This window comes from Lontra canadensis, unplaced genomic scaffold (assembly GCF_010015895.1).
Source record: "Lontra canadensis isolate GAN:19392208 unplaced genomic scaffold, GSC_riverotter_1.0 scaffold57, whole genome shotgun sequence".
NCBI lineage: Eukaryota > Metazoa > Chordata > Mammalia > Carnivora > Mustelidae > Lontra > Lontra canadensis.
In genome coordinates, this window is record NW_022631051.1 from 3,692,755 (window position 1) to 3,717,568 (window position 24,814).

General features: G+C 41.1%; 1 protein-coding gene across 1 annotated transcript in view; it reads right to left on the reverse strand.

Moving 5' to 3' along the window:
- Positions 1-24,814, reverse strand: part of LAMA1 (laminin subunit alpha 1) — a 155,672-nt gene that overhangs the window by 120,268 nt on the left and 10,590 nt on the right. Inside the window, exons 2-3 of the mRNA XM_032875723.1 lie at positions 5,269-5,439; positions 4,960-5,072 (exon numbers count right to left, since the gene is read on the reverse strand). Coding sequence (XP_032731614.1) covers positions 4,960-5,072; positions 5,269-5,439 — 284 coding nt within the window. The remainder of the gene's footprint in view (positions 1-4,959; positions 5,073-5,268; positions 5,440-24,814) is intronic.

A 24,814-nucleotide genomic window follows, 5' to 3' on the forward strand; every position in this document is an offset into this window, starting at 1 on the left:
TAAGCGCGCCAAGTCCATTCACACTGCTGTGTGAGCATCACCACCATCCGCCTCAAGAACTTTTTCCTCTTCCCAGCTGAAGCTCTGCACCCCATGAGCACAGGCTGCTCATTCCCTCCTGGCATTCGACTTTCTGTCTCTTTAGACAGGTCTATTCTAGGTACGACACGCAAGTGCAGTCATACAGTGTTTGTCCTCCTGTGTTTGCCCTATTTCACTTAGCGTGTTTGCAAGGTTCACCCGTGTTGTTGCAGGAGCCAGAATTTGCTTTCTTTTGAAGGCAGGACTATCTCCATTCTATTTATGTACCATCCCCGTTTATCCATTCACTATCAGCAGACACAGGTTGCTTCCATCTTTTGGCGACTGTGAGTAATGCTGCTCTGAACAGGAGTGTGCAGAGATCTTGAATTCCTGCTCTCGGTTCCTTTGGGGATGTATGTCTAGAAGTGGAATTGCCAGATCGTGTGGAAATTCTAGGTTTAACTTCTGCAGGAACCACCATGCTGTCCTCCACAGCACCTGTACCATTTTACGTCCCCATAAGTACTTATGCACTTATGTATGTATGTGTCTGTAGAGAGATTCCTATATATGTTCATAGTATATGAACACAGTGAGGCACAGTGGTTTCGTGTCTCCACACCCTCACCAACCCTCGTTATATCCCGGGTTTCTTTTAGTAATAGACATGTTCATGGGTGTGCAGTGGGAGCTCCCTGTGCTTTCAATTTCTCAATTTCCCTAACAATTAAATGTTCTGCCGGTTGTCTTAACTCTGAAAGTCTTGTGCCTCAAACTGGAAATCCTCAGCTTCTTCTATGGAGAAATTCTGTCAGAAGGAGTACATTTTCATACAAGTGGCAAGGCCTAAGAGAATGGTGACAATCATTAGAATCAAGATCCATTGGGGTGCCTGGCTCAGTGGCTCAGTGGGTCAAGCCTCTGCCTTTGGCTAAGGTCATGATCCTGGGGTCCTGGGATCAAGCCCCACATCAGGTTTTCTGCTCTGTGGGGAGCCTGCTTCCTCCTCTCTCTCTGGCTGCCTCTCTGTCTACTTGTGATCTCTCTGTCAAATAAATAAATAAAATCTTAAAAAAAAAAGATGCATCAAATGTGCCTGCTATCCCTCCCCCAGAATGATTTCTTTAAAATGTTAAGTTTTCACAAAAGACCCCTGATTCAGTACTGGGGAGGGGGGCAGGAAGGTGCTGCTGATGAACGAGCTCCTAACTCACTTGGCAGTGAGCAGGAGTTCATTTTGTAGATCACCCTCATAACGTGTTAGCGTTACATGTGTTAGGGTGACTCTTAAATTTTATTTTTCTTTAAACAAAATACCACACTCATTTAACTTTCATGCATTGTTTTTTAAAGGAAGATACTGCTAAATATCTAACAGCGTAAATTCAAAATTTTGTGAGTCAATGCCAGAATGAATAGGAGGCATTATTTTAAAGAAGTAAAAAATAAATCTAACCGGTCCTCTGGTAATGTGTTACTAAAGCAAACACTGTGTAGTTAAGTCCTTCTGCAAACCAGACGACGTTTATGGACTTTCTGATAACACCATTTTTTCTCATTTCTTTAATTTATCTTTCATGTAACCAAACACAAAACATGGAGGCTACAAATGCCAGAATTTCAGCAGGGTCATCAACTAGAGAATCAAGAATGGGACAGAAGTCTTTAGCATCTGCCAACACAGAATGAAGCTGATAATTTGGTCCTAAAACCTCAGGAGCTGACCTATTAAGTTACACGAACACGTCTACAATATGATGCTGTTATGACTCCCAACGATATTAAGATCTGTCTACACTTTTACTTTAGAAATCTGTACTACAGAATTTACATTTTTACAGAAGTGAAACAAAGCAGTCAAAAGGCTCGTTTGGTGACTATCATCTTTTTCATCAAGCTGTGAACAAAAAAGCGGAGGGGAATGTTCTAGAACAAAGGGTGGATTTGCAGTGGAATTATTTAGTCAGAGTCTCAACTCTGCTGAGGCCTGGGTGTGCAAGAGTGAGCAAGGCAAGCCGCAGGGAATGTTAACAGGCAAGGAAAGTGAAAGAGAAGAAGAGGAGGAAGATGAAGAATACGGCTGTTGGTCCCTACCTTCCTGGAGTGTACCTAGAATAAACGAGTAGTTGGATAATGGCTGGCTTGACAGGAAAACACACATATTCCGACAAGGGTAAAAAAGTCATCAGAAAGTGTAGCCACACTCTAGATCTGAGTCTGGATAAGACCCAGGAGACAAAGAGGAAATGGCTGGGGGAAAGGCAAGATAACTTTATAAGGGAGATACCGCCAATATCAGATATAAAGTATACCTTTAATACTTAATGGATTAGCCTTCTTACTAGTTGGACAGCCAGCCTTGGGAGCAAAAGAAGTAGCCAGGATCACAGATGTGTTCCGGGCTAAATTATTTAACTGGAATTTAATGAAGTCTTTAGAGCTGAGTTGAGTTAATAGGAAATCAAGGGCATAAAAGAACATGTTAACAAGACCACAATGAAACAATCCAGCAAATCAAGATCATGGGATATTCTATAAGACAATTGGTCTACTCTATTTTAAAAATCAATATCCTTAAAAAAAAAAGTAGAGAGCAAATCAGATTACAAAATATTTAAGAAATCTAATGAACAGGTTTTTATGGATCCTGCTTAGAAAAAGAAAAGAAAAAGCTCTAGAAGACATTGGTGGATAAATTGGGAAAATTCGATACAGGTGGTGAAGCAGTTGTTAGGAAATTGCTCTTAACTTTGTGGGGGCTGCTAATGGCATGACGCCTCTTCAGGACAAATCTCTATTTTTTGAAGATACAAAAAATACTGTATTGGTACAATATCACAATGACTGCCATTCACCTGGAAACTGGGAAGATGAAACCAACATTGCAAAATGCTTAACAATCTCTGAATCTTGGTGGGTATATGCATGCCCACTGAGATATGCTTTCTACCTATTAAAAAATGCCCATAATAGAAAGGCTCAATAAATAAACAAATCTGAAAGATTTGCTCAGATATAAGCACAATGCACTTTTTTTAAAAACTGAAAGCATGACAAAAATTGTACACCAAATAAAAAGTAAAGACATTTCAGAATACCAATTAGTTTATGTAATCTTCATTTGGAAGCGTATCTAAAAATGCTAGAAATTACCTAAAGGTCTTTAAGTATGCATACATGCCTATCTTTTTTTTAAAAAAGATTTTATTTACTTATTTAACAGACAGAGATCACAAGTAGGCAGAGAGGCAGGCAGAGAGAGAGGAAGGGAAGCAGGCAGGCTCCCTGCTGAGCAGAGAGCCTGATGTGGGCCTCAATCCCAGGACCCCGGGATCACGACCTGAGCTGAAGGCAGAAGCATTAACCCACTGAGCCACCCAGGTGCCCCACATGCTTATCTTTGAAATATGCCTTCAAGACCTAAAACTGACATGCCCCTAGAATTGCTCAAGTTGGGTCTACACAACCTAAGGGGAAAGAGCTCGCTCCCTTCAGAGTGAAGTCAAATGTGACATACTGCAAGATAAGTGATAGCCTAACACGAATCTGAAATCTACATGGAAAATATCCAGCTGGGTATTTTGGCTCTAAACTCATATCACACTCCTGATGGTGAAAATTGTTCTATTTATTCCCTTAAAAAGAGAAAATAAATAGAAAAAGAGATGGGAAAACCAAAATCTCCTGCAGACACATTCTCGCCATTGGAAGAAAAACAAAGTCCAGGCCAAAAGGGAGGCTCTTTTCTCTTTTTCTTTAGGGAGATTTAAAAATATGAAGACATGATCTATTACTTCAAGACATATGGCTGAAAACAATTGAAAATGTTATTTTACTTAAATAAATACTACAAACCTAAATATGGGGGGGGGAATCTCCTGAGCTTCACATTTTGCTACTTGGTTTACAGTTCTTATTAGAAATCAGAAGTTCACTCACTGTATGTGAATATACAGAGTACCACTTTGTCTTCTACTTAGAATCCTGCACATTTTAAAAACTACCATTTCTTCGAAGAATTTTAATTATTCGCCATTAAATTTCCACAATTCCTATTTCAACCCTACACGGCATATTTCAATATTTTTCTCTTTCAGCCTGTGTTTAGCATGATACTGATGAGTTCCAATGCAAGAGTAATTGAATGGAAATATATAAGAACGTCAGGTGACGGCTTTTCTGAAGAACTCAAATAAGAAATGTTGATAATAGCTCGCAAATGCCTGCCAGCTCTCTTTTCATTCTACCCACTCAGATTTCTTTCTTTTTCCTTCCCTTTCCCAGAAATACTGGGACCACGGGGACCCACATCATATTTCTCTCCATTCTTCTGTGTAGTCTGGAAGCAAAGCAAGAGGATACAGGTGTAGCTGGAGCCAATTATGCCTTGCCTTTGCCAGCTCGTACTAAGGCTTGCTAGCAGAAGTACTGGACCACCCCAGTTCTGTCAGCCTCACAGACGCCATGACAGGGCGGAAGCATGGCCAATAGGTTTAACGTTATCCCTTTGTTTCCTAGGCTTATTACTACATACAGCCTTTCTGCAATAACTTTGTACAATGATAACAGCAAGATAGTAACCTCAAAAGGAACAGCGTGTGTGGTCCCCCACCTCTGGGGTGTCTGAGGACATGTGACACACAGCCTGACAGAAAATCCTGAACAGCAGCGTATGCTCCACTGACCCAGCTTCCCAGAACATCAGACCCCAGGCAAACAATGTCACTCATCTCCCCACAGATGCCTGGGAATGAATATTGTGACAAGAAACGATACCGCAGACTACTTCTATACCTCACATGAATTCACCTGAAGGAGAAACAATCTGACCAGAATGGAAACATGTTCAGCAGCAAGCCAGACTTTCCTGAAGGTCATCAGAAGAGTACAACTCAGCAACCCGGAGACATTCTTCAATGGTTCCACCAGACCTACCTGTCTTAGGTCCAGAGTGATCGTGACCCAGTGATATTCTCTCCCGTTTTGAATACTGGGACTTTGCCACCAGTTATTGGTCCCGTCAATTGCGTTGGATATTGGATGGCGTTCTGTGAAAAGAAAACATACATGGGTTCCTCTCAGCTCTTGGTTTCAAATTTTTGACTTCCCAACTGCAAGGCTAGTGGCAATGAAAAGTGGGGAAGGTGAACACAATGTTCATGACTCCTAATAATAGAAGCCTTCAGTCCTCATTTTAAGGAGGACCAATTCTCAAGGGTCCTTCTGAATAGGAGCGACACTTGCCTTTGGGGTTGGCACTGTTGGCATCACAGATCTGGCACTGAGCGTTGCGCACGGGACGACCTGGCACGTGCTCCACAAGCTTGCAGGACATCTCGGGCCCTTGCTCACCACAGGTCGCATTGGTGCTGATGTGTGCATTGCTGGCAAGATTGAGAATGGCAGGAAACAGCCCTGAAAGTCAGGATCCACAAGATTAGCTCAGCTACTTGAAATCAAAAGAATCTCACACTTTGCAGGTGAACCAATAAGATTTTTAAGTCTATGCACTGAGTGAAGGGAGCCTTACACAGAGCAGCATATATGGCAATTTCATTTCTATGAAACTCTAGGACAAGCAAAACACATCCATGAGGAGACACTCAGAATGAGAGTTGCAGGGGGTGGGGATCGCCTGTGAGGGAACACGAGGGGACTTTTGGGGGTTAATGTTACATTCTATATCTCAACGAAGGTTTGGATTACACAGACAAATGCTGTTATGAAAAAATCATAGAAGGCACAAATCTACAATTTGGGCAGATTTGAGTATTTCACAGTATGTGCATTTTACCTTGAAAACAAAAAAGAATTATAAGTAAATATCGACATTAATGCTTAAAAGTTTAGGAGCAAACTGTACTGATGTCTAAACTCACTTTGAAATGCATCCAAAAATAAGCCGGGTTGATGGATACAGATGGGATATGGATGGATGCATAGGTGGTACGGGAAGAATGAAATGTTCATTGTAGGGTCTTGGTGGGAGGAGAGATGTTTACTATACAATTTGTTCCACTTTTCTAATGGAAAATCTTCATAATAAAATGTTGGAGGGGGGCACCAGGATGGCTCAGTGGGTTAACCTTCTGCCTTTGGCTTAAGTCATGATCCCACGGTCCTGGGATCAAGACCCACATCAGGCTTCTTGCTCAGCTGGGAGTCTGCTTCTACCTCACGCTCTCCCAGCCCCTCCCCCCTGCTTGTGCACGTGCTCTCTCTCTATCTCTCTCTCTCAAATAAGAAAAATCTTTAAAATAAAAAATGTTGGGAAGATAGTTTTTAAGGCAAATTTCGAATGATCTAATGCACGAATCTGCCAATGAAATTCTGACACCTTTCACTTAAAAGAAAGGCATCTATTCTTGGCTCATTTTGTTACAGTTGCTTCTGCTAGAACTTACAAGGTCCTTCCTATAATTATCTAGGATTTTTTTTCTCCCTCTTGTCTTTCTTTACTGCCTGTTTTTGCTAGTGAATAAAACTTTAGAACACAATAATTTGGGTTTCAAAATTTCTCTTCAATTCACTATTAATCTTTGCCTTCATACATTCTTTTTTGTCTTGAGTGACCTGGTCCAAACTATTCAGAAAACAATTTTTAGATGACTGTAAGAAGCATAACTCCTTTAGGTTCTTTAGAACTTTGGCTTTATCTTGGTAAAAGAAGATAATAGCTGTAAAGATTCCATAAAGATCTAGAAATGATGGTGTACATGACACTGGATAGGCATTCTACCTAAATGGACATTGTGGACTGAGACAGAGCATTGAAGGAGGGTGTCTTGGCTAAGTGGGGTTTCTTTAATTGACTCGAATTTGATCTTCCAAGATCACAGAAGATAATCTTTTCTTTATAAAGAACACAGAGTCAATATATCTCTGCAGTATTTCTTTTCCAGTGAAATCTGAAAAAGCACAATGTAATCTTAGTAATATAGAAGGAATTCATGTCTTCCATTTTTTTTAAAGATTTTATTTATTTATTTGATCTACAGAGATCGCAAGTAGGCAGAGGAAGGCAGAGAAGAGAGGGGGAAGCAAGCTCCCCGCTGAGCAGAGAGCCCGATGTGAGGCTCAATCCCAGGACCTTGGGATCATGACCTGAGCCGAAGGCAGAGGCTTTAACCCACTGAGCCACCCAGGCGCCCCCATGTTTTCAATTTTTATTTTTTAGATACTTCTTAATGTTTTCAATGATCTGTTCTATTACAAATATTTTAATAATTGAAGTTACAAAATAAAAATTGTTATTTTTATAAAAGTTACTGCATTTAAAAAAACTTAGTACATACTAATTTAAAAAACATTTTAGTTAGTCTTCCAAGGGCTTTCCACATAAAACAGAACTACCCATTCATAGTGTCCTATCCTAGGAGAATGACCCTTAGCCTCTCAATAGAAAATAGTTATTGAATATTTGTGTTCTAGAGCATTATTCCTAACTGTAAAACACTGCATACACTTACACCAGATTCAATATTTAATATATAATATATATTTGTCACTTTGAACTTAAAGTTGGTTATTTTTATCATGTTCCTTTAAAGGGAATTCTTTAATTAAAAAGACTTTATGAAGAAACAGATGAATCATTATATATAATTATACAGCTCCCTAAAGGATTATTTTTATCAACCAGTGGTTAGACACTTATCTTTTCTATACCTATCGAGTTTCTAAAGTGACCTGTAATTCCTGGGAGTGGTACTTAGATGGCAGGAGGAGCTGATATTTATTGTTTGGTACTGAGGTAAAATACTAATTTTCTCCATCCTTTAGGACCACGCTATTCTAGTAAGCTGGTTCAAAGATATCTTATGAGCCAATCGTTTAAAATACAATATGGTTTTGAATGTTAGTGTTTTATCCCCATAATTAAAGAGATGTTTTTCTGGCCCTATAGGACATGTATTAGATTTGTAGCACAACCAACTCTATCCATTCCCTTTGCACAGATTAGTCAAGCAAGAAGAAGAAACCAAGGTCATGGGACTTGATTTAGCAATGCCTTTCTCTTTCAACAAATACTTTACATGGTAACCTAACAAGTGTTCCCACTGCTTCTTTACTCTCCTCCTCCAAGTGCTCCCCATCAAGGGAACTCCCCATTTCCTGCCCAAAGGTCCTGCCCACTCAGGAGAACTTCAATGGCCTTGAGCTACTGGGGGTAAGCGGGGGTGGTGAGGGCGCCTACTCTCTGTTCTCAGAAGTCTCTGCCCTGAGTCACTGAGAAAAAGAAGCTCAAAACTCATGAACATAAATGTAACATAATTTGGTCGAACAATATCTTAATCATAGTAATCAACACCAGGTAGGTGTTTGTACTAAGTAGGCTTTAAAGAACTTCTACATGTCTTTACCTTGCTGCTATCCCAAATATATTTCTAATAAAAAGAAAAATAAATTCCTTCATTAACATGGTTGAGTAGAAAAACCTTTAAAGAGCTAATGTCATAAAAATAACCTGGTTGTCTTTCACTAAAACTGAATCTTTCTTCTCAGATAAGCCAGTGTTTGGAAAAAAAAAAAAAAGATTCACTAAACATTCTTCCTTACATAATACATTTATTTTCACTTCACCGTTATAGAATAATCACAGTTCCCTGTTGCATATGGATCGTATCTGCTAGAAGATGAAAGAAAGGTAGAAACGCACATCTGAAAAAGCATGTGTTAAAAATAATCTTTTCTTTAAAACCCTTCAGTTTGCTGAATCATTTTAAAGACCACTGAAATATTTCAATAAAGGGAAACTATTGGAGCTTCAAGTTAGAGGAGGGATAGGAAATCAAAGGGTAGGAAAGGGCATTGGGATCAAGAACCCAGCAAGAACAAACGTTTGATTTTATCCATAAAAATCAAAGGCAAATGAGGGCTCCCTCAGGATACATGTGTGGCACAGTTTTCCCACTGCCTGGCCATGCACTTAGTAAATCAGACTATACATTTTTTTGTTGAGAGATATTATTTACTGTAGTTAGTGCCCACTGTTACACTAATCTGTGTTTTTCCCTCACTCAGGACCCACAGTGGAATCATTTCTTTAGGCTCGTATTTAGCCAGTAGCTAAAAACTTCATGAGGCCAAATTCCATTGAGCATGAAATAAATTCCTTCTCATTCACCAGTAGTTGTTTTTTTTTTTTTTTTTTAATCCCCTTTCTTCACAGCCTGAGAACATTTGGCCTTCCTAAATGCATTTCAAGACCATGTAAATCTACTGGAAATTCCCTTATTTATATGAGGTTAAAAAAAAATGCTACCACAGAGCTGGCAGCCAACAATGTTACTATACATAATTACCAAAGTTTTCATCTGAGAGACTTCTGGATTGTTCAAGAATTCATTTCTAGAGATTTCTAGATTTTTTTTCCCCCCTCAGGAGAAAATATTTTTTTGCTTTAAAACTTAAAACTGGCGGGGCACCTGGGTGGCTCAGTGGGTTGAGCCTCCACCTTTGGCTCGGGTCATGATCTCAGGCCTGGGATCGGACCCTGCATCGGGCTCTCTGCTTGGTGGGGAGCCTGCTTCCCCTCTCTCTCTCTGCCTGCCTCTCTGCCTACTTGTGATCTCTCTCTCTGTCAAATAAATAAATAACATCTTTAAAAAAAAAAAAACTTAATACTGGAGTATCTAAAATGTAGAGTAGCCCTAAAGCCAATTGTAACAACTTTTTCATCAATATTTCTCAAATGGTTTAGGGGCATTGGTTGAAGGCCTCAATGCATTTGTGTGTAAGAGAAGCATGAGGTTTGTTAATGAAGGGTTGTTTTTTTTTTTTTTCTGTTTTTGGGGGGGGAAAACATTTTTGAGTTCTATAAAGTGTTAGTATATAATGACATACTAACCCATACTCAGAATCAATGTGATATTTTGAAAAGAAAATGATTTGCAATTCTTAGCTAAGGGATCTATGGCTATATTTGCAGATCACTTTACTCCTCAGAATAGAATTAAAAATGATGACTGTTTTAGGGGCGCCTGGGTGCCTCAGTGGGTTAAAGCCTCTGACTTCGGCTCAGGTCATGTTCCCAGGGTCCTGGGATCAAGCCCCACATCAGGCTCTCCGCTCAACAGGGAGCCTGCTTCCTCCTCCTCTCTCTCTGCCTGCCTCTCTGCCTACTTGTGATCTCTGAGAAATAAATAAATAAATAAAATCTTTAAGAAAAAATGATGACTGTTTTATAGAGCTGAATAACCAAGGTGGCTTCTGCTGTTGGGAGGTTTTATTTCGAAAACAATCAAAGCCACTCATTCAATCATGGAGTAGAAAAATTGGAATGTAAATTTCTGAATGAAGAAGTCTGTGATTTTTTAAAAAAGCATTCAAATCCATTTTGTTCTCCATTTACCCACTTCTCACTCGCTTAACCCCGTTTACCCAACTAAACATCTGTACAAGCATCAGAGAAGGTTAGTATTCGAAATAAACTACCGTTTACCAGCACTCTCTTAGAAGCATGGTAGTCCCCTACATGAACAAGAAAAATAATACCTCTAACAACTACAAAAACCCTGGAAAAACCCTGGAAGCATTTGACACTATTCCAGGAGAACAACATTAAGGTATTCTAATAACTTAATATTCTAAGTTAGTAGCATTAAAGTATTCTAATGACTTGAGTTTTAGGAAGATAACATGAAATCCTACTCAGTAATGTAGCCACATGAGTCCGAAAAAGCAGATGAGAATGTTTAAGTTCAATAAACTTTTAGTGAGGATCTCTTTGGTGCAGAGCACTGTGCCACGCCCCTCCCTGAGATGCAAGGATGAACGAGCTGGGCTGTTCCTAACCCTAGAGCTCTCACAGTCCGAAGGAAAAGAGAAGCATCTATTCACAGATTCTAGTAAGCATAATATTTAAAATGCAGCAATATTTTAAAATATACTCGGGGAGAGAGTCTGGGAAAAGACACGTAAATTAGGGACAACCCAGGCAGACAGGACGGTGTGTACTCAGGCAAAGGTGGGTTTAAAATCCTTCCAGGGCTGGGCTTGTTGGTCTTCAGATCAGTTTCAATTTCCTTGCCTTTGCACATTTCATGTAACCTTTCATGCCCTACTCACCCTTCCAGCTAAGCCCTGGTCTTTCCTGAATCCCTGGCTAATATAAATGTTCTTCTTTCGTCCTGCCCTTCCTCAGCATGCCCATCTGCTCTTCCCATTTATACCAGCTCCCTGCCCCCTCCCACGGTTTTCCCCTCAGTATCCTTCTCTGAAAACTAAAGACAACTCTGATCAGTCTGTGAACTACTTCGGGGGCAGAACCATATCCTACTAGCCCGAAGTTAGTGTCTGGCTCATGTGAATGCCCAATAAAGCCTGAATGGAAGAAAAGATAAACGAATGAAGGAATGTCCCATCGCTCCTGGATTACTACCAAGTGTACAGAACCAGGAACCTAAATCTAGACTCTTCTCCTGGCTCCACACTGACTATGTGTCTTCAGTCAAATCAAACTTTCAGAGCCTCTACTTCTTCAATTATTAAGGGAGTATTTTTAAGAGCCCTTTTTTCCTAAATTACTGTGATTCTGAAATTTAATAGACTATCAGGTAAATTTGTTTACCATTCTCGCTCCCAATAGCTGGAAAATGAAGTAAGAAAAACCCAAATCCATTCAATGTACAAAAAGGCAAAGAAAAGTAATTTGTTAACTCTTTTATCTTTTTGGATGAGAGAACCAAATAGAAGTATAAAGTGACTTCTTCCTTCCCTCCCTCATTCTCTATTTCTTCCTTCCTTCCTTCCTAACTTCTCTCCTTCTCTCCCTCCCACCTGCCCACCCGCCCGCCTGCCCTGCCTTCCTCTTTCTCTTCTTTCTTTCCTCTTTCCTTCTTCCTTTTGTTTCTTTGGGAGTCACTCCTCAGAGCTTCTGGTTCTCGAGAGGAATAGGAGAGAAACAAAGGATGTTGCATACAATGTTTATCACAAGCCAGAGAACCCTCAGAGGCTAGCTTTGCTTCTGATCTATGTCTATGGCAATAGCATTTCCTTGACTCTTGCCTATCCCCCAGTGTATAAATCTACATCATGTAGAATTCTTCCAAAACAGTAAGTTCTACTTAATATAGCATATTTAATGGGGCAGTTAAGCATCTGACTCTTGATTTTGGCTCAGGTTATGGTCTCGGGGTCATGGCATTGAGCTCTGTTTCAGGCTCTGAGCTGGGCATGGAGCCTGCTTAAGATTCTGCCTCTCCCTGCTCTCTTGCTCTAAAAATAGATAAATAAATAAATAAGGAAGGATGGGACGTCTAGGTGGCTCAGTTGGTTAAGCCTTCAACTCTTGATTTCAGCTCAGGTCATTTTATCTCAGGGTTCTGGCATCGAGCCCCGCATGGGGCTTCACATTCAGCAGGAAATCTGCTTGAGGATTCTCTACCTTTCCCTGTGCTCCTCCCCTCCCCCCACTGTGTGCTCTCCCCCTCTCTCTAAAAATAAATAAATCTTTAAAAACTATACAGCATATTTAATGTCAAATCTGTACATGTCCAGGTTTAAAATGGAAATTAACATTCTAATCAAGTGTTTTCTATGAATTCTATTAGAATGTCAAGTCTACTACAGTCACCACTGCTTATGAAAGTCGGGGCTGGGTGAGGACTAAGAACATGAGTCATACAGCCCTAGATGTGAATTACACGTCTACCAGTTGCCAACTGTGTGGCCAAGGTTGAGTGGCTTTACTTCTCAGTCTCATTTACGCCACAAGAAGAACAGTCCCTAGGCACTTTTGTGAGCATTAAATGAGATTATGGGTAAAAGCCTTAATATAATGTATTAAGAGCTCAGTAATTAGTTGTTATTATTATTATTTTCATATTATAAGTGGATGCCACTAATATCAATTTCCTCAAATATAATAAGATTTACATGGTTATATTTCATGTATTTGAGTCTCTGTTTCTCTGATTAAATTTTAGATGAAGAACCACATTTGCATTTAAAGGCCATTTACGAATCTAGAAAGTATCTTCCTTTCGGTAGATGAGACACCCTCAGCCCAGAGTGATGTGCATCAGTAAGGAGGCCTGGAGGAAACCCAGACCCTCCAGGGCAGGGACTCACTGAGCGGAAGGCTGGCCAGGACTGTTCACTTTGGTCACACCTGACCCCCTTCCCTCCTGCCCTGCCTCTTCCCTCTCTTCTTCTCTGATTGTTCTTTCTGATGTTGCCTTTGCAACGCTCTGTGCTTATAAATCCCTGTAATTTAGGTGCCCGTTTGTAAATCGCAATCTTCTCTGATTGTCTTATAAGGTGACAAGGGAAGACATCTTGGGGGAGGTGACATTTGAACAGTCACACCAAAAATGAAGAGTTAGCCATGCGAGGGCAGCACTGCATTTTAATATATTCAGTTTTCTTTTTAACATAATTTTTATTCACTTAAAAACATACCAAGAATGGGTCTGTGAGCTTTGTCAAATGGGCCCCTTGGTACCAAAAGGTCGAGAACCCAGGAGCGGAAATTGTTCAGACTAAAGATTTGAGACTCAGGAGCTGACAGCATAGAGAAGAGAACTGTTGGTCTTCCTTCCCGCCACCTCTGCTTCTGGGAATCTAGTTCATTCCTGGGCAAAGGCAGCCAACAGGTCCTTGACCTCTTGATCCAGGTGGGTCTTGAAGGTGTGTGAGAGGTCAAGAGTTCATGTCCTGCTTATGTGAAGTCTCAAGTGATCTGGCTGGTGGGGGCAGGGGCAGCAGTGCAGCTCAGAGGCACTGAGTGAAAAGGAGCCCTTAATGTCACCCAGGTTGCTTGGGCCAAAAGGTGAGATGCCTTGAGGAGCCTAAAGGAAACTTCCGTGACATCTTTATCTCCTCCCTCCAAGGGAAGAAAATCACCCTCATAGAGTTATCCTGTGATTTCTTACATGTGGAGCTGATCTCTGGAGCTCACATCGGGGCTGACCTTTAAGGACACGATCATAAATGTGGGGGACTGTGGGCGTAGGTGAAAGATACGAGGAAAGACTGAGGAGGGGTTAAATTGGAAGTAGTTATAGTGGCACATCCCTAATCCCTAAAATTTGTTCAGGAGGCTGCTTACAAGTTGTGGCAAAATGTATCTTACCTCAAATTTTTTTTTTCTAGAAAACAACACCAATATGCCTATATATTATGAATTAGATATACATGAAAAATAAGTATAAAGGAAACTGTTTTTCCACTTTTACTTCTGACTGACCAACAACGGACAGCAGCTCTTTGCACCAACGGTCCCTTCCTCTTCTGTGCCCTTCCAGGGAGAAACCTGCAAACACGCTATCCTTACAGGAACGCACCATTTAAACCAACTCTATCTCAAGTCATTTGTTATAAACTAAAAATCATTTTAATCACTCGTGAGTGAACGTGTTTTGTATATCAAATACCATCATCCTCAGAATGTTCAAATAATACACGATCAAGGCTCATGTTGAAATATGCAAAAGGCTTACTTGCTTAGTGTTAAACAGGGCTTGTGTTTCCAATGAGAATTTTCACAAGTAACCAGTGAGTTATTTTATTTCTCAAACATCTAACACTAGGGAACGCTTTTAAATGAAGACAGCTTGGGGTCCTTTCAGCTCAAGATGGAAGCCAGGCACCAGGGAGAGAAAGGCTCCGGCCCACCACTCCTTCTACCTCAAAAGCAAATACTTGGGTTTTTGGACTAAATCAATTTAATCATTCATGGGTGTTAGTAAAAGAAAAGCTGTAAGATATTCTAGAGATTCAAAGGCCCTTTCCAGCACAGTGGGGTGGGGGGAAAGGAGTGAGGAGAAGGAGAGAGAAAGAAAGAAAGATCATAGGTAATCAGTGAAGGAAAAGTCAAATCCAAACTCCCAGGAGTTTGACATTTAACAGGGCTGACTTTTTTTTTTTTTTTTTTTTTTTTTGTCTCCCCTGGGAAGATGAAGAGAAGTTTAATCTCAGAAAAACCAGAGGGGGTGGTGAGCGAAAGACCTTCACAGCGTTTTGCGGAGTTCCATTTCCATAGCAATGGACTTAAGGTGCCCTTGACAAAGACAGAGGTTTTCACTGTAAGATGAGTAAGGGGAATGAACCAGCTAGCCACAAATATTGTCAGCAGAAAACAGCACCTCGTCAGGCTCTGCCTACTCCTCCCACAAGGCTCGTTTAAGGCTTACATTCCGTGACACCGTGGGTTTTGATTCAGCACAAAAGTTTAGTTGCGGAGACAAAAAATATGATTCATTCATCAGGAAGTATTTTTCTTTTTTGTTGCCGAGGGCAACAATTTAAACACCCAATCTGTGGAAAACATTATTGCATTTAGACAAAATACCAAAGCTCCTCAACGCACACACACGTATTTTGAAAATTTCCTATCATTCCCACTGCCCTGGAAAGGCACTATCCCTCCGCTCTCCTTCCAGATCCTTACAGAATGAACTTGAAGGAAAGTCAAAAAGCAAATATGGCTTTTAAGTGGAATACTGACAGCCTGTTGAAATAAACTGTAGTCATATTATATTTTGCTTATGTCATGTATAATGTGTACAATGTTTATATCATTTGTTTAAATATCTGAAAACATCAAATAATTCAACATTTCTCTAACCAGCCAAATATTTCCAAAAACCAGCAAAATTTTTGCAAACCCTTCAAGGTCTTAGTTATTTTCCCCTCTTTCTTCTGCCTGTGCTTTATTATATAGATTTTCCTTGCTTCTGCTTTAAAACTTCGGCATTCCTGTTGAGGAATGTGCCCGCGGCCGCGTCAAGGGTATAAGACCAGTGGCCTCACCCTTGGTTTAATGCTTTGTTGAAACCATCCTCAAAGTTTCCATAATTTAAACAGAGGGCCTGCTATTTTCATTTTGCATTAGTTCTTCATGTACCTAGTAGTAGCTTCAGTCCAGGACTGTCCTCCCTAGTGCCCACGTCCCTCTGATCAAATCATTCGGCATTCAAGTCACCACCTGTAACTGAACGCCAGTACGATAACCCCAAAGTGGCCGGACCCCCCAGATCACAGCTCCTCTTACTCCTGTACATTCCTACACGAACATCTTCCAAACAAAGAAATCATTTGCGGTATCGTCCACCTTGAAGACCAGTGGTAGACAAATACATTTAACCACGAGAGTAAATGCTCCAATCAGAAGGACACAGACTTAAATGATCTTAGTGACATTCTCACTGGGATTGATAACACTGTGTTTTCTCAGTTTCAGTACCATTGTTTGTTTCTGAATTCAGGCTACCTCCTTCAATGGATGTATACATTTAATACAATCGTTCCTCTATTTTTTTTTTTTCAAAAAGCTGTTACGATGCCAAGGATGTATATGAGAATTTCCTTCACTGTCTTTCCCGTTCCTTGTCTCACATCCGCTCTTCTTCACTCAATTTCAACTTTTCCTTTAACTCGCTCAAAATGCCCTTTTCAAGGGCATTGACTCCCATGTTGTCCAATCCAACCTGCAAATCATGTTGTTTACTTGACCTTGCAAGAGCTTCTATCAAAACTGACCTTTCTCTTTTCCTTAAATCCCACCTTCTTTTGGCTTCTATCCTATTATAGACCCTCAGTTCTCCCTCTGTCACAGTAACTGGGTCCCTCTCTGCTGGTTGTCCTAGACTTCCACCGCAGCAACCGATTTCCTATGGAAAGCCCAAGATCGCCCCAGTGTATCCTCTTGGGGAAAAGGGTGAAGAAGTGTACTTTCCCAAAAAGTAATCTTGAAAAACAAGAGAAGCCACCTAAAGTATATTGAACTGAAGGCAGAACACTTGGCTTTTCTACTTCGTGTACTCAATGCTTCCTTGTTCAATACTATTAAACCTAATTTAGATATGATATAAAAAGGCATCACATGTATGGGGCATGAATACATGGGCTCATGGAATTAGCGGAATCCCAGCATGGCTGAAATAAAACCAGCAGAACTGTAACAGGGACAAATGCAGAACCCTCCACATTTCCCCCCAAATCCATCGGCAAACAGAGCCTAACCTTGGGGAAGGTAGAAAAGATATTAGGGTTCCTTGTGGTAGGTATACATAATATGAAAACAATACTATGAAAAAAGCTGTCCTAAATCAAGGTTGAATTAGTAATGCCATGCTATTAAAACAGAAGCTGACCATTAACATCTACAAATTTGATCATTATAATTTAGCTATGCCAATATATTCGAAAGCCATTCTGCACTCAACTGTTGAGAATCACAGTAGCGCTTCAACTTTGCCATGCACAGATCGCCTGGCCATCTTGTTAAAAACACAAATTCTGACTGCAGATCTGAGGCGGGGCTGGGATGCTTCATGGTGCAGCGTCTCCCAGGAGCTGCCATTTTGGATTCGAAAGATTAAATGAACTCTTGGGTTGTTTCTAGCTTGAATACCCTGAGGCTGGCTAATTCAGCCAAGCCTTGGCAGAAAGATCAGCAGACTGATTAGTAAGATCACACCTCCCCCAGTACTTTTCTGTCACTGTTTAACCAGAACTCCAAACTCCCCATCCTCCATTCTAGTCTTAGGGACACTGGGCAACTATTTCCAGAGGGAATGGGGTACTTCAGTGAAACAGAGGCTTTTGGCTTACCGTAGAGAGGAGGGAAATCTTCAAGAGTCCCAAAATTAAAGACATGATAGGGCAACAAGGTCAACCGAGCATTAACCAGGGAAATCTGTTAAACCAAACCAGTGGTTTGATTCCTCTGCTCTGTTCCATTCGAATGATGCTGCCGCTGGCCTGTGGCTCAGTCACAGTGAAAATGATGTTGTTGAAGACACGGTGAAATGCTTACAACATAATGTTAAAATTTAAAAGAAGCCTATTTATATAGGACAAGCTAATTCTGATGAAGAATTACACTTTAAGCCTGTGTGCCACAGGCTGTTAATATTCTAACCAGGTATCTATCTTTTCAGAGAGGACTGTGAGGAAGGTTTTGCACAAGGTGGGGAGAGGTGGACTGGAGAGGACAGTGTGACATTTCTTCCCTTGCTGCCTTGGAACCTTGCATTTGAGCTTCCAGGAGAGGGTCTAGGTGATAGAAGGAGAAGGAAAAGTTTGCAAAACGCCTCTGAAGGCAAAAGCTGGGCCTTCACAGAAGGTGGGGCCAGCTCCCCAGTCTGGTAAAGAAAACAGCTGAAGAAAAGTGGGGAAGGCCAAGGAGACACAGTTCATCACCATAGCAGTACCCCTGAGGCTCTTTCTTTTTTGTCTTATTAAAAGAAGATTTTTAATATTATTATCCTTTTATTTTTTAAGTTCTTCTCTATATTTATATGCCATTATATGAAAATCTAGGCAACGCAAGTTTATTTGATTTCCACATGTTAGTAATGAAGAAATCAGAACCCAGGTGGAACCACATTAACAGATTACTCTCAAATAAATCACATTGACATAAATCTTCCATAGCCCATTTTGTTTAGAACAAACCAGTAAAAACCCAATGGCCCATCTTTACTACACTCTCCACACCAGTGTACACACATTGCCCATTCTAAGTTTTTTGGTTTGAGTTCAAGTTGCAGGTTCTTCTCAGAGGGTTTTCTCCTTCCCCTTCCCGCCTTTCCCCTGTCCTTCCCTCCCCTTCCCGCACCTCAGCACAGACCTCCCTCTGTGTTTCCCCCACTCCTCTGGCTCTCGCCCGGAAGAAGTTGGCAAGTTTAGGGGCCTCATTTGTTCCCAGGAGAATGTCAGCCCTTCTTCCAACTTCTGGGGCCACGATCCCAGGCTGCCAACACAGCAAATCTTTAAATGCGGTGTTCATTTCCTCGTGGGGACTGCATTTCCCACAGAGTTCCCTTTTACTTGCTTGTGCTGACAAGTCAGACTGAGGATGACCACTGAGGTCTGAGTCACGATGAACATCTACTTAAGCATGAGTGGTAACTAGCATAATATCTCAAATTTACTTTAAGATACTTCAGTATAAAGTGTGATAGTTGTGTGTGTGCACGCGTGTGTGTCTCGGGTGAAACTACCCAGATGCCGCTAGTGTTAAAACTGGTGAGATACCTCCTAGGGGCAATCAGCTGGTACTCCAGTCAGGAACACTGGCCACATTCCAGAGATGCCCCCCTTACTGTCTGTTCTCTGTCTCTGTCAACACAGGCACTTCACTAATTAGCAGGGTAAGTATCAGAAATGTGTTATTAGGGAAATCAGTGGGCTATTAATGGCATGATAATAGGTAATACCAATGGACTCTCACCAGAGAAATTCATGGTGGTCAAGGTACCCACATACGTTAAAGTATCTTAGAGAGACTTCTGGCTCCAGCACGGAAAAGAGGTTGACAAACCCTCCCCTGGAAAAAAATTATGTAATTGGACAAAACGGCTGTTTTAAGAATAACCATTTCAGGAGTCTGAAATCAGCAAAAGACCAACGAAAAATGAGAGGATGTTCTTTACTGTTCCTTATACAAAGCTGCCAGGGTTTCAGGTAAGACCAGGGGGTGACCTTCCTGACCCTCACCCAGCTCCTCACCACCGAGGCAGTTTCTCAAGGCAGGGCAAGCACGGCCATCAGCAGCTTCAGGACTGGGGTCTGACCACAGGCTCCCCTTGGAGCGGAAAAGTGGAAACACAGTGATCTTGTTGTAAAAGTTGTAAATTCAGTAGAAAACAAATAAATGAATAAATGAATGGGGATCGTTTAAGGCCCTCCCGGCCTAAGGTTGCAGTCCCAGAGGGCAAGCTACAGACAGCTGGACCAGCCAAACACATTAACAGCAATGTCCTGGAAACATGAGCATCAAAGAAGGGCATGGTCAGCTCTCCATAGGTCCCTGGGTTTGTGTGTGTGTGTATGTGTGTGTGTGCGCGCGCGTGCGTGTGTGTTTTTAATTGGAAAAGAAGAAAACACTTAAGAATTCAGCAAAAGAATTAAGACCAACACAATGAAAACTACAAAACACTTCTGAGAGAAATGAAAAAAGACCTAAATGAATAAAGTGATGCATTTTTCCTTGGGAAGGAAGACTCAGTGCTATTAGACAGCAATTCTCCCCACACTGTTTATAGATTCAGTCTCTGTCCTATCAAAAGCTCAGTTAGCATGTTTTGTAGAAATTGACAAGCTGATACTTAATGGAAATACAAGGGGCCTGAAACTGTCAAAGCAATTTAGAGAAAATAACCAAAATTGAATGTCTTAAACTACAAATTTTAAAACTTACTATAAAACCTAACAACTCCCGACAGCATGGTATTTGCATGAGAAAATACATATGAATCAATAGAATAAAATAGAATCCAGAAATATACATTTACATTTGCATTTACATTTATGGCAAAGTGATTTTTGGCAAAATGCCAAGGGAATTTTGTCTTTCCAACAAATGTTTGGGAATACTGGATATCCATATGCACAAACCGAATTTAGATCCTGCCTCCTCACCATGCATAAAAGTTAACTCAAAATGGATCACAGAACTAAATAGAAGAGCTAAACTTGAAAACTTCTAGAAGAAAATAAAGGATAGAGGAGAAAACCTTTGTGACCTTGGATTGGACAAAAATTCTTAACTATGAACCAAAAGAACAATCCATAAGAAGATAAACAAATTGATAAAATGGACTTGAAATAAAAAAAAACTTTGGTGCCATGAAACACACTGTTAAGAAAAATTTAGGGTGCCTGGCTGGTTTAGTCAGTAGAGCACATAAGTTTGTAAGTTTGAGCTCCACATTACTTAGAAATAAAATCTTTTTTTTTTAAAGATTTTATTTATTTATTTGACAGAGAGATCACAAGTAGGCAGAGAGACAGGCAGAGAGAGAGGAGGAAGCAGGCTCCCTGTTGAGCAGAGAGCCCGATGTGGGGCTCGATCCCAGGACTCGAGGATCATGACCTGAGCCGAAGGCAGAGGCTTTAACCCACTGAGCCACCCAGGAGCCCCTTAAAAATAAAATCTTAAAAAAAAAAAAAAATCTAAAGACAAGCCATAAACTGAGAGAAAATACTTCCAAATCACATTTCTGATAAAAGACTTATATCAAGAAAATATGAAGAACTCTTATAACGCAATATTCAAAAGACAGAAAAACCCAATAAAACCAGGAAAAATATTAGAGTAGACTTTTTTAAAGATTTATTTATATTTATTTTAGAGAGAGAGAGTGCACGAGTTGGGGGGAAGGGGTAAAGGGAGAAGGAGAAGCAGACTCCCCACTGAGCAGGGAGCCTGATGAGGGTCTGGATCCTAAGACCCTGAGCTCATGACCTGAGCCGAAACCAAGAGTTGAATACTTAAATGACTGAGCTACCCAGGTACCCCTGGAATAAATATTTTTACCACAGAAGATAGATGAATAGCTAGTAAGTGCATGAAATATGCTCAGTAAATTATAGGGAAATGGCAAGTTAAAACGCAAAATGCCACTTCACAGCCACTAAAATGACTACAATCAGGAAGACGGTGTATAGTGTTGGTAAAGATGTAGGGTGACTGCAATGTTCATACGCTGCTGGTAGAATGCAAAATTGCACAGCCACTTTGGAAAAGAATCTCATAACCACTTTAAAAAAATTAATGTAAGGGGCTCCTGGATGGCTCAGTCAGCTAAGTGTCCGACTAGATTTCAGCTCAGGTCATCATCTCGGGGTCACAAGACTGAGCCCCGGGTCTGGCTCTGTGCTCAAGACAGAGTCTGCTTGAGAGTCTCTCTCTCTCTCTCTCTCTGTCTTTCCCCTCCTCCCCATTCTCTCCACATCACAAAATAAATAAATAAATAAATAAATAAAATCTTAAAAAAAAAAAAGGTCAACACAAATTTATGATATGACCTATATTCCACTCTTGGGAATTTCACTCAAGAGGAATGAAACAGGTCTCCGGGAAGACCTGAATGCAAATGTTGATAGCATAATTCCTAACAGACCCCAAATAGAAACAATAAAATTGTCCATCGACTGGTGACTGGCAAAAAAAAAAAAAAAAAAAAGGCTACATACACAAAGGAAACATCTTCAGCAATCAAATATAACAAACTCCAGATACATGCCACAACCTAGATGAACCTAGAAAATATTATGTGAAGAGAAAGAAGACAGACACAAAAGAATACATATACTGCATGGCTATATGCGTATGAAATTTCCAGAAAGGGTAAATGTAAAAGTACCGTAAGCAGATGATTGGTTCCGGCTGAGGTGAGGATGGAGGCTGGGACTGAGTACAAATGAACATGAGGAAGCCTTTCGAGGTCTTGGAAATATCCCACACCAGATTGTGGGGACGACTGTGCAACACTCTAAATTTACTAAAAACCATTGCACAATACACATCCAATTGGTAGGATTTTATGGTATGTAAATTATATCCTGATAAAACTGTTCAAACATGTTGGAGTTTCTCCTCACCCTTGCATTGTACTGGGTGTAAAATCATGCAGGCTGAGGCCTCCATTCTGAAGGATGGGGATGCCGCCTGGGGCTTGGTCCCTCAGATGTCTTGGATCCAGACAGTGTTTAAGGGTGTGTATCGCTTGACATTGATTCAGTGGAGTCTGTGCTCCCAAAACGACAGAAGGCTGCAACTCTATCAAGTTCACTGCATATGGCCTATGACCGGCTTTGGACCTGACTGCTAATTAAGGTACGTTAATAATGTGTAAGCTATGACTTGACGACATCTAGTGGGTTAGGTTGTCAGGGAGCAGTACATCCTCATGTACCTCGAGCTTCTTGGTAGGAGTCATCATTCACCAAAAAAGAACCCAAGCATTTTATATAACAAAATTGGCTTAGGTCAGCTGGTAACAGAAACCAAAGCGATGTTTATTTTCTTCCCTGTCTGATTCCTTCAAATATTATTTTGGAAATATTTTCCTATTCAATTTGAAATTATTTCCTTTACAGAAGACTGAATTATGCCCAAATTTTCAGACATTTCAGACGTTTGAGTGCCTCAATGAGGCATATCTTAAGTCAGTCAATTCTAATAATGAAAAAGAAACCAGCAAAGTTAGAAACCGCTAAAGACACAGGAGATGTTATGCTCATATTTCTAAGGAGAATAGGCCATTCTTTCATTCAGCAAAAAGTGATTTTTATCAAACAAAAATCCATCTGTGACATAAATTCTGTATGCCTTTGTTCTGCTCCTGAGAAGAAAGGATGCCTTAGCTCAGAATGCCTGGAGGAGAGCAGCTGCTCTTCCACTTAAACAAAGTGCTCCAACGGCAGGCAGGTAGTGTTCCCTTAAAAAAAAAAAAAACCCTCAACTATGAAAATATAACCACAAGAACGAGTTAACAAATGCCAACAAGGCTAAAGTCACGCACCATAGAGTATCCTGAAGTTACACCCTTGCCAAGGAACGCCCACGGCAGTAGACATGTAGATGTGAATCGGAGTTCTCATTCTTTTTATGGCAATATTATTCTAATGCAACAAGTGGGAAGTATATTGGTGTTTGAGGCCTTCAGAAGCAAAAATCTCTTCCAGATCAGAGCTGAGAACACACTTACTAGGATTCTCTGGGTACTTCTCATGTTCATTTGACTACAAGCCCTGGAGGTGCAAAAACCACGGGTCACAAGTATGTGGAACATTCTAGTAAGTACTTGCTGTGTGTGTGAACACGCTGCTACCTTGAGATTCTTAGATGTTAGTGGTTCCAAATCCAGAAATAAGATGTTAAACAAAATCAGGCTTTTAGATCTGTATTGAATATTCGCCACCAGCTATTATTTTAATGACAAAAATGTAATCTGTGTTTTCTTTGCGCTGAATTGTAGATGGGAAAAAAAAAACAAAAACAAACCCAACAGATCAATAACTCCTCTAGTTGTTCAGCCCCTCCTGATTCCCAGACTCTGTGGCTCTTCTCTCTCCATATTTGGGTGCTATCTATGAGCACAAAAAGCATCTGGACTTCTCATTTCCCACACTAGGTGGTCCCTGATCCTGTGTTCTGGTTTAGAATGAGAGTGAAGGTTTTGGTCCCCAAAATGTTGGTCCGTCCTCTGCCCTTGTTTAATTACCTGGATTCTTCCTCATTCCCTGTCCCAGAATCCTGTTGCCGGGCTTTCTTGATCTGGCAACCTGTCCTTTCCCTGCTACTGCTTCCCAGGAGACGGTCCCTCTGCTCAGTGACTTCCCTGACCCCAGCTGCCTGTCTGCCCAATCCCTAAACCATTCCCACTGGATTCCTTTCTACTCCTGTTGCTTGTCTGCACTGGGCCCTCCATTCATGCACCCAACTAGTATTCAAAGAATTGACATGAAATGCCAGGCCCTGTGCTGGCGATCAGAAGTAAGAACAAAGCTCTCTGCCCCCCAGGAGAGACACGCAAGTTAACAGTTAAGAAACGCCAGGCGGCAGGTGTATAAACAAATTGCTATGGCAACAAGCAGGTGGAAAACCTGAATGACGGGGGCTGGTGGGGGCATGTCAGAGTGGCCACAGACTTGCCATGGACAGTGTGTTCAAGGCTCACAGACGCGAGCCTCTGCGTCACACTGGGGGGAACCAGGTATCTCAGAATGGCCAAAATAGGGTTGGCATTGGGAGAAGAAGCCATGGACGGGTCTGAGCACAGAGGGCCCTGGAAATTCTGCTCACAGAGACTGAGAAGCCGTTCAATGGAGGTAGGGGACACTGGTCAGCTCCATGGTCCCGAAATTCACAGGGCCTCTGGATACCAACAGCTTTCTGATCTCTTATTGGTTATTATGAGACTTCAACTCAGCCCCTGCCGCTGGACTGGGGCTTCCTGGCCCTAAATTGGGGCCCGGGTCCAGACTCTGGTTCTGGCCAGTCTGTGGTCAGTTAGTACAATACCTCTCCAGGTACCCTGAACTGGGAGCT